The sequence below is a fragment of the Vulpes vulpes genome, chromosome 8, assembly GCF_048418805.1.
Source record: "Vulpes vulpes isolate BD-2025 chromosome 8, VulVul3, whole genome shotgun sequence".
NCBI classification, from domain to species: domain Eukaryota; kingdom Metazoa; phylum Chordata; class Mammalia; order Carnivora; family Canidae; genus Vulpes; species Vulpes vulpes.
In genome coordinates, this window is record NC_132787.1 from 105,483,636 (window position 1) to 105,497,712 (window position 14,077).

Consider the following 14,077-nt stretch of genomic DNA (forward strand, 5'->3'; position numbering starts at 1 on the left):
GATGTGTCATGTAAGTTTATTTTCATCTGCTTTGTTCATGAGAAGCCTGAGAAGCAGACAACACTTTGAGATCTGTGGAGTGTTTCTTTCTTTCTAACATGAGCAAATGCTGCCCAATCACAGAGTTACACAAGTAAAAGTGAGGCTTCAAAGAAAGGCAAACCACAAGGAGGCCCAGCTCCTCCTTGTCAGGGTGGAGGGTTGCAAAAAGACTTCAGACCTCATTGCTTCAGTTAAGGGCATAATTCTCAGTGAGGTTTCAGTATTACTAAGGATAAGTATGTAAGAAACAGTCATCACCTGCTGGAAGTTTTAAGTTATTTCCAGGAGCCAGAGCCTAAGGCCCAGTAGGGCGTGTGGGTTGCTAAGTGTGTTATAGTAGCAGGTAAGGCTATACACCTGTGCTGTCCAATGTGCTAGGTTCTAGCTACACGTATATACTCATCACATTGAAATTAACTGAAATTAAATCAAGTTAAAGACCAAGTTCCAAGTTGCACTAGCCCTATTTCAAGTGTCCAACAGCTACATGTGGCTGATGGCTTATACTGAAGCAGGTATCAACATTTCCATCAATGCAAAAGTTCTACTGAACATCAATGCTTTAAACCAATAGCTTAAAAAAAACTTAAGCACTTTTATTAAGGTATAATTGACATATAGTAAGCTACACACACTTTAAAGTGTACCTAACTCTGGGAAACGAACTAGGGGTGGTGGAAGGGGAGGTGGGGGGGGGGGGGTGACTGGGTGACGGGCACTGAGGTAGGCACTTGATGGGATGAGCACTGGGTGTTATTCTATATGTTGGCAAATTGAACACCAATAAAAAATAAACTTATAAAAAAATAAAGTGTAGGGGATCCCTGGGTGGCGCAGCGGTTTGGCGCCTGCCTTTGGCCCAGGGCGCGATCCTGGAGACCCGGGATCGAATCCCATGTCAGGCTCCCGGTGCATGGAGCCTGCTTCTCCCTCTGCCTGTGTCTCTGCCTCTCTCTCTCTCTCTGTGACTATCATAAATAAATAAAAATTAAAAAAAAAAAATTTAAAAAAAAAATAAATAAAGTGTACAATTTGGTAAGTTATGACACATATACACACACCCGTTAAACCAGTACCAAAATCCTGATAATGAACATATATATATCCATTCCCCCAAAAAAGTTTCTTTGTGCTCCTCTTACAATCCCCATCTCCCAGTTCCTCAGTCCCTGGGCAGCCACTGATCTAATTCTGTCAGCAAAGAATAGTTTGCATTTCCCAGAATTGTATGTATCTGGAATCATGGGGCATGCACTCCTTTCCGTGGCATCGTATCTGGTTTGAGAGTGAGCACTCCTTACTTGGAGAGGCGTCCATGCTGGTGCATCAACAGTCCACTCTTGTTCCTTGCTGAGCACTGTTCCACAGTCTGGCCAGACTACAATCAGCTTATCCTGACACCTGCTCACAGACTTCTGAGTTATTTCCAGTTTGGGGGCTACTATAAATCTTACAAAGAAAGGTGCTAGGGATGATTCATGGCATGGGACTCTCAAATAGTGGTTGGAAGGCCTTTTCAAGAGGAGACATTTGAGCAGAGTAGAAGTGAGGCACAGAGCCACAGGAGAATCTGGCGGAAGAGTGTTCCCAGCAGAAGGAATTCCTAACATGAAGGCTCTGAGGCAGCAGTGTGCCTGGTGGATTCAAAGAAGTTTTTTATGTGCTTTCCAAAGGCTGCTTATCTGAAAGAATGGGCACCCAGGCCAAAAGTTTTTTGGAGAAGCAGAAGGTATTATATAAAATGGTCTAAATCCCAAAATGGCGGTGGGCTATTTGGTTTCATTTAACCCTAATAACTATTCTGAGAAGTAGGCACAGTTATCCCCATTATACAGACATGCAAAGCAAGAGAGAGCTAAGTCACCCACTTGGCCCCCAAATCCCATTAGAAGCAGCAGAGCCGAAGGGAGAGGCTGAAGCCAGGGCTTGTCCTATCATTTTGCTGCCAGAGACGGACTCTCACACACACCCCGAGACCAGGCAGGAGTTGCCGGGAGGCAGAACACAGGCTTCCCTCTGAGGGGCCGCTGATGTCACAGTTCCCTTCTAGTCCCTTGTTGAGCAAGCAGTTGGTCAGGAGAGCCACCCAGGTCACTGAGGCTTTCAGGGTCTGTGAAGAGGCTCTGCTGGCTGGGGTTGACAGCCTGCACTGGCCCGCTGCACTCCCAGGCCGACTTCGCTGACAGCACAGCCACTCCGCTGGTTTGTTTAATTAAAAAAGGTGGGGGGGGGGGCCCACGCCGATCTTGAGTTAAGTTTAACACAAACTGAAAGATCCAAATCAGCCAGCTGCCAAAAACACACTGGCAACTTTCACACCAGAAACACGATGGGATGTAGCTGGCCTGGTTTCTGCCTTACACACCGCGTCTCTGCCACTCATACTGCTTTGATCTGTCAGGTTCTAAGTGGAGAGAAAATAGTGACCCTTTGCCCTCTTTTCCATCAGAGGCCAGGTGTTGAAATTACACACTACAGCCTCCCTGCAGCCATGCTGGAAACCCACAGACAGCCCCCTCTGAGGCCTAGGGGCAGCCACAGAAGAACCCAGGTTCCACAACTTCTCCGAAGCCCACATGATGTGAAAATTAAGCCACTAACCAAAAATGAAAGCACCTTTTCAAATTTCTTACTTCCTAGAATCCAAGGCTGGGAGATACTTGCTGGCTGCAGCATCACTGTCTTCATCTCTGGTGTAGGTAAGCCTTGGAGGCACCTCACCAGGCTGTCTACAGTAGCTGGCTCCTAACCAGTGAGGTCAGCATCATGAGGAAACTTCTTAGAGATGCACATGGTTAGACCCCAGGGAATGGGCCCAAATAAGTGTTCTAACAACTCTCTAGGCATAGTGCGGCACCAAAGTTTGAGAACCACCATTCAGCAGGTGCAGTGTGGGGTTGTGATTTTTACTCTGATGAGTTCCAGGTGATGCCAGTGCTGCTGCTGCTGTCCAGGGACTACACTGTGAGAACCTCTGCTTTAGATCAATGCTTCTCAAACCCTATGTGCCTACTCATCTCCTGGGGAATTTTATGAAAATGAAGATTCTGGTTCAGTAGGTATAGTGGAGAAGGGCCTGGGAGTCTGCATCTCTAAGATGCCCCACCTGATTCCACTTGATTGCAAGACTGGGGCTTCTAGTGGCATGGTGAAACTGGCATGGGTGAAACAATATATAAATGCTCTGTGAACTGAGTCTGGGATAGGCAAGCATTGACATGGTTTACCGAGTTTTAGATTTTAAGGAATGACTAATAGCTGAAAATTCCCAAAGAAAGGGGAGTATAGGTCACCTGGGTGGCTCAGTGGTTAAGTGTCTGCCTTTGGCTCAGGTCATGATCCTGGGGTACCTGGGATTGAATTCCGCATCGGGCTTCCCACAGGAAATCATGCATCTCCCTCTGCCTATGTCTCTGCCTCTCTCTGTGTGTCACTCATGAATAAATAAACCAAATCTTTAAGGAAAAAAAAGAAGAAAAGGGGAGTGCACATGAAGAAGCTAGGACCTTGAATTTATCAACTCACTGTCGCCTCCCCACAGAGGGGCAGGGGCCAGACTCCTGGTCAAGCACCTCACTAACAGGAGGAGACACCAGAAGCACTGCTGACAGTTTGCAGACCCCCTTCTGTAGCATCAACCTCTTCCAGCCACCAGCTCCATCCCTTTGTCACTTTCTCCTTTCCTTATCAACCTCCCCTAGAGCAGCAAACACCTGCTGTTTCTGCCTTGAGCTACTGCAACTTGTCCTCTGCTTTTACACACTCAGGAGAAAGGTTCCTGTGGCCTCTTGATCTCCGAGGCCACTCATCAGGGCTCCTCCTCCTGCTCGTTTGCTGCTAGGTCCAGCTGACTCCCTTCTGCCTTCACTCACATCTTCTACTCCCATCTGTCCACACGTTATCTCACAGATTTCACAAAAGCTTTTTTATTTTTTTAAAGTTCAAAGTTCCCTATAACATGGTGGCTGTCCCTTAAATAGCCAACTACTTGAGGAAACGCAGGATGGTGGGAGAGAACAAAGAGAAACCTTGTTTTGAGTTCACTAATGCTCTCAAGTGATTATTCTGTAACAGTGCATCCTCCATCTGACAAGTCATTACAGATATGTGCAAGGCATGTGTTCATAAACCTTGCCATCATGCTCATTTGCAGATGGCCCTGGGGACACCTTGTGAAGCCCCACAAGACTCCCTGGACCCACCTCCACCCCAGGGACCCAGGGACCCAAGGTGGGGTCATACCCCCAGGGCTTTGTGGCATTTGCACAGTGGCCATCGGAGCACACATTGGTTCTAACAAAAGCGTCTGTGTGTCCCCGGCCAGATGGCAGTGCTCACTGCCTAGACAGCGCCAGAGCGCGCCCTCACCCAGCGGGCCATCATCACCCACCCCCCCGCCCCGCCCCCAGTTAAGCTCTCCTCCCTCTCGAGGCCTTGTTCCCACCCTGAGCTTCTCCCACTTTCTCTCACTTCTACAGGTCAGTGGTAGCACTGCCATTCCAAAAAAGAAAAGAAACAGAATCAAAGTACATTTACACATATCAGGTGTCTGTGCTACAAACAAGACAGAGACTCTGACATTTTTCCTGCTTTTGTTCTTCTGGTCAAGCTAAGGATGTGCTTTCATTTGAGAGCATAGGGAGCAGCTTGCAAGTCTAAGAGAATTTCCAACTGCATATGAGGCCAGTTAAGAAGTCAGTGCAAAGGTTTCTAGGCATCCAAAGTAACAGTCAGTAGGCCTGCCCACAGACTCCATAGACCTACAGCTCTAGCTCTCCAGTCCTTCACACTCAAAGCTTAGAGATTTTTACTGTGCATACAAGCCTAGGAGCCAAGTCATCCTGAGTGTCAGATCCCAGCACTGTGGAACAAGAAACAGTGGGGGCAGATACCACAGTGGTCAGAAACCAGTGATCAGCAGGGCAAAGAGCATCAGGATATTAAGTGTCGGAAATGGAAAGTAGGTGGTCTGGCATCAATCTCAGGGCAGAAATCCCCATATACCAAAGGAGATATGATACAGTGGGGGAGGGGTTACTTCAAATTTCAGTGTAGTTCATTTACACCCAGAAAAATGGTAAGTCTTCCTCCCAAAAAGAGGAAATTATGGTCCCCCTGAATGTAAGACATTTTAATATATAAGACATTTTCAATAAATGAAGTTGAATGAGAAGAAGTATGTGGGGCATGTGGGTACCTACTTGTTAAGAGTCTGCCTTCAGCTCAGGTCATGATCTCAGGGTCCTGGGATAAAGCCCTGGTAGGGCTCCCTGCTTAGTGGGGAGTTTGTTTCTCCCTCTCCCCCGTTCATGTTCTCTCTCACTCAAATGAATAAATTTAAAAATCTTAAAGAGAGAGAGAAAGAGCAAAGTTTGAGGGTAAAGACCCCTGGCAGGAAGCTCTCCATACTTTAAGCAATGAGATATTCTCTGTTTATCTATAAAATGAGCTCACAGTGACCGGAACACAGAGGATATGACAGGAGAACCTGGCTGGGCTACTACCCACACAGCAGGATGGGACACCTTTCCTCCAGGCTCTGCCAACCTCACATGAACGAGGCCACAGGCTACCACATACCCCCAACAGAACCTCACCAGTGCTTTACTCTGCTGCTAGAATATCTTGTAACGCCAATCATTTGTGTAAAATAAATTCATGACTCAAGTGCATGATGGTCGGTAGAACTTTCAAATTCCTCTTTCGATGCAAGTGAAGTGAGATTTCCTCAGCCGCAGGGCCACCCCCAGATCTCACATCGGAACTCCATCCTTTCCTGGGCATCTGTTGGCCCTGTTTCCAATTGGGGCAGCCCTGTAGACAGGGAGCACAAATATCACCTCCAATTCTCTGGAACCAGAGACACAGGGCTGTGTATCTGGGAGTGACCTTTCGGCAATATGTCCTCTAATGCAGCCATTTGTTAAAAAGCTACCTCTTAGCACAGAAGTGGTCCCTGGAAAATCTTTCCAGGATTCTCACATCCATCTGGTAAGAGGAAAAGAACTTAAGAAACTGGGCTGACTTTATAACCAGTTTAATTTCACACATGTTACATTTCTGGAGCTGTCTTGTTTTTCCCTTTATCCTGCATAACTGCAGAGAAAATTCATAGGCTCTCTGAAGGTGAGAATCTCACCCATTAGTAACAAAATCTCACTTTATATTAAGTTGGCCTTTCTCTGGAGATGTTCCAAAGGCTTTCTAAACATCCTCTCACGCCACAAAGCAGGTAGGTGGTAATTCTTCTTTCTGGACAAGGGGAGAATTGACAATCTTAGCCACCCAAAACGGAAATGTTTTAAAGTGCCTGAGAGAAAGTAAAAGCAAGGCTTTAAAAATAAGAGATAGAATAGATGTGACCAAAAATAGGACTAAGAATGGTATACAAAATACCAAAAAAGGAGAATTCTCCTGTAATCGGCTCACTCTCAGCAACAGCTCCTTAGAGGCGGCCACTCGGGGGTCTGGTGGCTGGGCAGCTGTGCCACCAACACTGGCCCAGAAAAGCAGGCCTGGTAAATCTAATTTTGGCACAAAAAAGAGATTTTCCCCCTCACTCTGATCTTTGCCAGAGGCAGGGTCAACAGCCCTAACTCCATAAAGCAAAAGCTGAAACCAAAGGAAGGCCCACAGACTCAAAGCTACTACTGCCAGGACTTCAGTCAATGTCTCGTCGTGACACCAGGATGTCACCCATGTGCTGGGTTGCAATTTTCAAAGAACCCTCCCCACTTGCTGCTTTCCTCTTGCTGAGCAGGCCTGGTTTTCCCACCATGAGGGAAACCGAGGCCCCGTTGCTGCCTCGTGGTCACTGCAGCTCAGTGTGGCCTGTGTTTCTTTTTACGCTTTCCCCACATTGCCATCTCTCCTGTTCAGCCTTTCTCCTTCCAGAAGAGAAACCTTAATTTCTTTAAATGCCACAGTGGACACAGTATGGATCTGGAGTTCTGAGAGCTGGATTTGAATCACAACTCTGTTGCTCACTCAGTACGGACCTGGTGAGTCACTTATCAAGTATGTGCCCCCGTCAGATGAAGGTAACTTGAGCTGTCCTGCACAGTGGTCAGGAGGACTGAACAAGTGTCCCCTCACGCCTCACCTGGGGCCTAGTGCACCATGGGTGCTCAGCAACGATGGCCACCGATGGTTCACTCACCGCGGCAAGGCAGGTAGCTACTGGGCCTTGGTGGGATTCCCGAAGTGCTCAAAGTGGCAATGCCATGGGGTGGTAGGCAAAGCAGCAGTGACAAGGTCCAGACCCGCCCTGCCTTCAGTTGTGCATAAAATCAAGAAAAGAAGGGGGGGGGGGGTTCTGTTTAACTGTTTAGTTGCTCCTGCTGATAACCAGGTACAAGATGGCTTACTGGGGATCCACTGTGTGGAGTACTAGAGGAGGCCTTTCTACACCTGCAGGCACATGGGCCCATGTCCCAAGGGCAAGCTCTTTAAAAACCCCAGAGCCTCCTCAGTTATACAATCTACGAAACAAGGAGAATGTAGACTCCCTCCGGGGGTGATTGTAGAGATTAAGTAAATTCAGATGTGTAAAACAGTGGACTCCAGTCTATACACACAACCAGGTGTGGCACTATTACCTCCATTTCAGAGCTGAGAAAAGCTAGATCTGGGGAGGAGTTGAAGATAAGAGTAGCTGCCTGTGGGTGGCAGGCGGCGGGGAGGCCCCTGCCTGGGGCCCTGCCTGCTATTCCCTTTGCCACCCTCCCGGGATCCCTCCTGCTGCATCCTGTTTCAGGACTGACTCACGCATTCAGATGACTCACACATCTTGCTTGTTCTTGGCTTCCCTCTTCATCTTGCTCAAGCACATCCTTTAGGAGTTTCAGAGAAATGATGCATGAGAGCTAAACTTTTTGAGCCTTGAATGTCTGAAAATCTCTCTAATTCTACTCTCAGGCTCAGCTGGTTAGAATTCCAGGTTGGAATTCTGTTCCTCAGGATTTCAGGGGCCTGGATCCATGCCTTCAAGTTTCCAGGGTTATTGCTGAGATGTCCAGTACAGCCGATTCTCAGTCTGCCCTGTGCCTTCTGAAAGGGCAAAGACTGTTCGCAATTTCACATGGAGATGCCTGGGGGCCTCTCCTCTCCCTGCTCTGGGCTCGGACCAGCCTTCACTTGGGAGACACGAGTTGCTGGTGTCAGGGACCGTCCTGTGCTCACAACACCCTCCTGGCCTCTGCTCCCTCTGAAGCACCTGTCCACCGAATGATGGGCCCTGAGGATTAATCCTCATCCATTTTATCTATTTTCCACTCTTGTTTTGCTTTGTTTTTGACCTATTTTCTGAGGAATTTCTATTCCAATCTCGTCAGTGGATTTTGCTTTGTTATTGTCTTATTACATGAATTGCCTCTCCTATTTCTTTAACCATAAACTGCATCCCTACTCCTTTCCTCCGATACAATGTCTACTCTGATCTCTCTGAAGAATTACATGTAGATTCCTTCGTTTTCTTCTGTTCTGTGCCTCTGAGTCCTTCCCTCTGCTGATTTTGGTCTCTTTCACCCTGGAGACTGCTCATTCATACTTAGGAGACAAGAGCCCAAAGCCGGGAAGGGGCTGACCCATGGAGGGCCTGGAAGAGTGGGCTGCACACTGACAAGGTCCCAAGAAGATCCCCACAGGTCTTCCCTGGGGTCAGTTTTTCCAGTTCAAACAAAACATTCTAATCCGACTCAGTGGTGAGAACCTACTAAGTGTGTCTTCCAGGGTCCAGGGAGCAGGGTGATGGGGGGTGGGGAGCAGTTAGGGCTCCCCAGTCACGGCACTCACTGCCAGCCTGTTTGGAGCAGGAAGAAATGGGTGACAAACTTTATAAAAGCCCCAAGAGACTGCAAATGAGCCTGAGTAAAAAACTTCAGCACAATAATAGCAACTGAAATCTTTTATGAGTGGAGACGGGGAGAGAGACCCAGAGCCTTAAGGATCTGGTTCTTTCCCTTCCCCGTTATTAACTTATACACAATGTTCCCTTCTTTCTGCCCCGCCAAGGCTAGACATACAAACCCGCCATCACCACCATTTGAAGAACGATGAGCTACTTTTTCACTTGTTATTTGCTTGCTGACAGGAGAAATGAGAATGGCACTGCTGTTTGAGACCTTAACCTGCTCTGGTCACCCATGACCTTTAGAAGCTGAGAGAGAAAAACAGGAAAGGGACGCTGGGGCCATCCCAGTGTACATGGCCCTTGTGGAAGAAGCCAGGCACAGCAGGGTCACGAACACTCTCTCAGGCTGCCCCCTTGTTCAGAATTCTGTTCCCACAACGAGGAAGGCACAGAGCTGCCAAGCTCAAGAAAGAAGCCCCACATTACCCAGCACCTACCGCAGGCAAGAAGTACCAGCTCCGTGTTCCCACTTGCTTAAAAAGTGACTTTTTTTAGGCTCTGCCTTTGGGAGCATAAAAGGCCTTTAAATATTCATGGCAATTTCTGTGCTTTGATTATAGGTTACCTTGGTGTGTAAGACAGGCCTGGAACATATTTATTAAATATTGTAAGTTTAACTGCCTACCATAATTACCAGAAACAGATGATTCTACATAGTTTAGAAACTTAAAAATTGAAGTCAGAGGCCCTTAAGAAGATGAATGCATTTATTTGCTTTGTCTCACAGCTGTGCACATTTAAAATGTTGACTTGAATTTAAAAAGCCATGTTACTGTAAAAAATTATAATTCTAAAATTTATTCCAAAGTGATCTAATGGTTATAGAAAATATAATTCCTTTAGGTACTGCATAAGCTTTGAAATTTATTCGCAGTTTATCAGACACACCCTCTCTATCCTCTACTGAGCTACCTTTCTAGCTAAAGGAACTGCAAGCACTTCACACGCAACCCAACAGCTGCATGTGCACAATGACACTCACCAGGTTTTTGAAAAGTGCTGTCAGCTCCTTGGTAAACACTGAGAACTTCAGGAATGCACTTCCTAAATCCGGGTCATCTCTGCACACACAGTTGCCACCAAACTTCTCCAGAGCCTGGGTGTACTGCTCTTCATTTTCCACGTGAGCTGCAACAGCAATGTGAGATGCACTGTTAATACAGCAACCTCTCCATCCCCCCACCCTTACCCACTCCTGGTTGTGAGTAAAACCAAACACGTTACCAGAATAAAAATCTGAAAAAAGTCCAGTTGCACCAGGAACAGAAATCACTGTGCCATCCTGACAACATCCCGTTGCGTTGGCAATGGACCCCAAAGAACAAGCATGACGACCGGGATGGAAAGAGCCTCGCACGAGCCCCATGGCCTCCAGTGCATCAGATGAGGCTCCACGGGTACCCCAATGCCTTCCACATCCACTAGGACTCCTCTGCAGCCTACGTGATGGCAGGAGTCACCAGTCCAGCCAACAGACAGCCTTCTCCTAGAAACTCAGCAAGAGGAGCCTGCTCCTCCCTAGTAAGGTTCACAGCCTTAACCCAGAGCCACATGTCACAGCTCTCCTTTCCACAAAGAGCTGTGGACCTCGGAGCACAGGCTAGGGCCACGAAGGTCACTTGAGTGGCTCTGAGCTGTGCTCAGACGCATCCTCTGCTCAGGTTCCCTGCCTTCCTGGACTCCTGTACATCCCACAGATGTTTCCTTCCTCCAGGAAGCCTTCCATGACTCTGCCCTATGCCCCTGGTATCTGGCTTTGGCACTTTCCTGTCCTTGCTCTTAGCATGGACATTGAAATTGTCTGGTAATGTATTTTTCGATGTTAGAAGTGTTTAGAGGACAGAGACTAAGTTTTACTTGTCTTTGCACCTAAAATACAAGATACATGTTGTCTGAATAACAACAAAAAGTGAACCTTGTCATCTCTCTGAGGGCATTTTACTATCACTATGCCTTAAAACAGCACCTTTAACGCATGAAAACCTGGATTCTGGGTCTCCAGCTTAGTGGTTCCCAACCCCTGATGGACATCAAATCATACATGGATCTCACCAGGCTGTGGAAGCCACCATCCTGCCTCAGATCTCCGATTCAGAAACCCGGGGTGGGGTGGGGGGAACACTGGTAATTCTAGTAAATTAATGTGGTTAACTATAATCCCCTCTCTTCTGGGTCAGACATTTTTAAATGAATCCAGCCAGTCTGTGATAAAACAACTCTAGTTTGCATCAGGCACCTGATTTCCACGTTTTCCTCATTTTAACTAGAAATGTAACACAACTACTTTGCAGGCACAACAGAGCACAGAGATAGATGTGCTATGTCAACTTGCATGCGAACACCACCAACCACCGTCAGCCAATCCAGTTCCTGGGCCTGATAACCCAGGCAAACAAGGGGAACATGTGTTTGTGATGGGCATCCCGTGACCCTGAGCCAGATCCCTCCGATCTGTGAATGGTGTGGCAGCCTGTCTCACCAGGGAGGTGCTCTGGCCTAGACCTCTGGGGGTGGCCTGAGGGGATGCCCACATGGGTCTGACAAACACAAGAGAAAATTAATTTCACTGTCCGAGCCCTTTTCCTTGTTTTTTTCTTTGACATTTCAGAAAAGAACCTGAGAGCTGTGGCTAAATTAAATGAATTTCCGAGACCCTGCTCTGCAAACAAGACAGATATACACACAGGCCCTGGAGGATGCGTGCCAGAATGGGAAGAGCTCTAGTCTATGCTTTCCAGGAAGTATGTGACTTTGGTGAGTAAATGACCAAATGTCTGAGCCACATGGAAGTCAGAGACCCGCCGTGAGCTACTCACAAGGTTATAGTAAGAATTAAACAACAGCACAGATGGGAGTTAACAGCAGCATGGATGTCATTTCTATGAAGCATGGACATAGGCTTTTTCTACACCTCACACCAACTTTACAAGATACACACATTATTTCTCATCATGGTGAAAAGAAATCAGGGCTCAAAGAGACCAGAAAACTTGTCCTGGGACACAGGCCAGCATGTGCATCTCACCCCAAGGCCCACTGTTCTGCTCTGTACTGGTGTTTGTCCCACTAACAAAAACAGCTCACCTCACCAAAACCAGGTGGACAAGTTTTAGATTTCTAAAACTCCATTTCAGAGCTGGGTCAGGTATGCCTCCTAGTTCACGCCAGCTAGAATTCTAGCACACAGGGTTAACAGTGAAGGGCAGTCCCTCTCCAACCACCTGCTCTTTTATAACTATTTCAAAGCTGGTGGTCAAGACGTGGGTAATTCTGGTGTGGCTCTGGGAGTGACAGTCACAGCAGACATCTGGTGCTGAGGTCACACCACTGGGTGAGAGAAATAGGAATGCAGAGGCCTAAGTTGCCTTGGGAGTCACATGGTGCTCTTCCCTCCCCCCCAAAAGTGCACTTACCATCACCCGAAGGGCAGCAGGAGGGAATTCCCTTTCAGTTAATGCCTGTCAGGTGGCCTGTAAGCCTTTATTCAAACTTAACTTGGTAACATCATGAGGTCTTAATATTATCATCCCTATTGTCTTCTGAATAAATTCAGTGGAATTCAGAGTGGTTACAGGATTTGCTCGAGATCACACAGTTGGTAAGACATGGGGCAGGGGTCAAATCCACCCTCTGTTCACTCTGCAGGCTGCCTCCTAGCCAGTGGTCACTTGGGAAAGAGGAACCTGTCTTGTCTTCAGTGGTAGTCAGCGAACCTGACACAGAGGAGAAACAGCAAGACTCCACACTCCAGCATCAAGAAGTAGGAACAAACTTCCCATCATCCCTCCTCCTGGGCTTTTCAACAGACTACCTGCTGCTATAGGTTATGGTTTTAAAAATTCTTTTCCATACAAATCATTGAAATAACGTGTTGATTCCTACACCCCAGTCATGATCGACAACGTTTTGGGTTCATCATCAACCCCATGACCTCATATATTTATATTTAAAATGTCCTGGTCCACTGCAGTCTTTACTTTCTGATGCTCAGGCTGTTTCAACTTGGGTCAGTGGAAACCTCTTCACGCTGATCTAGTCAGGGTTTCTTCCTGCAAACAAATCTGTTAGCTTCTTGATAAAGACCACAGTGCTGTAACTCTCTGTATCTTCCTGAAACACCCAGCATGGTGTCCACTGTAAGAACAGTAAATCTTCCATAACTTATACATTCACTGATTAACCCACTGCTCCAGATTGCCCAAGGTTTGAGATTTTCCTACTAGAGAACAGAAAGTAATTGAGTGCCTTTATTTTTTTCTTTTGCCAGAAACAAACTTAAAATAGGAACCTGAAATAAATAGCTTGGGAATAAATCTTCTGGAAAGAACCCAAACTGGTCTATCAGCTTTTATTTACAAAATTGTTGAAAGCTGTTTTTCTAAAAAGAGCTCTCTTGCCTCCCCCGTTGTTCAAATATATCTTAAACTTGGGTTCTCATTAATGATTCAGATCCAAAAGTCTCTGATGTGCGAAGGATTTAGGAAAATGAGAATCCAAGTCCCTGAGACCACGGTAGGACAAGAAAGACCCTGTTTCTGCTCAGTTCTAACCCTGCAGACCTTCCACTTCCCACACCTCACCGCCCGAAGTCACACTTCCCACCAATCCAATCGGAGGAATGCAAAGAGAGATTCGCACTGACAAATCCATTAGGAAGCCAGAAAGCTGGCTAAATTCTGAATTTAGAAGAACTGGTTTTATCATGTACTCTTTAGTTTGCTTGATTCAGTTATTTTTTTTTTTTTTTTTAAACCTGCTATCAAGGAGAAGGCCCAGTGAGTATAGTTCAAGCAAACACAGTTGGACCCAGGAAGGACAAAGGACAGACCCTTTACTCCCACACAGGGAAGAAGCGAGCCATGGACGCAGCACCTGTCAAAAGTGGTCCCACAGCCAATTCATCTTCAAGCAAGCTTCACTTCCACCTCAGATATTTCATTCATCACCTCCAACTCTGCAAAGGGGAGGACCACATGCTGGGGTGGGACACAGACTAGCGTGATCATGGTCACTGACATCTAGGGAAAGACACACTAACCCACGCCACTGATGGCCTACAATGTGCCAGGTGCTGAGGATTCAGAGATGCCAAGAAGGGGACACGTGAAATGGGGCTCCAAGATC

The 14,077-nt window shown here is 47.0% G+C and overlaps 1 protein-coding gene across 2 annotated transcripts in view; it reads right to left on the minus strand.

Annotated features, from left to right (window-relative positions):
* ASAP2 (ArfGAP with SH3 domain, ankyrin repeat and PH domain 2) overlaps nt 1-14,077 on the minus strand; it is a 173,036-nt gene that overhangs the window by 81,931 nt on the left and 77,028 nt on the right. For both annotated transcript variants that reach the window (XM_072767748.1, XM_072767747.1), the window contains exon 3: nt 9,936-10,081. In XM_072767748.1, the coding sequence (XP_072623849.1) occupies nt 9,936-10,081 (146 nt within the window). The remainder of the gene's footprint in view (nt 1-9,935; nt 10,082-14,077) is intronic.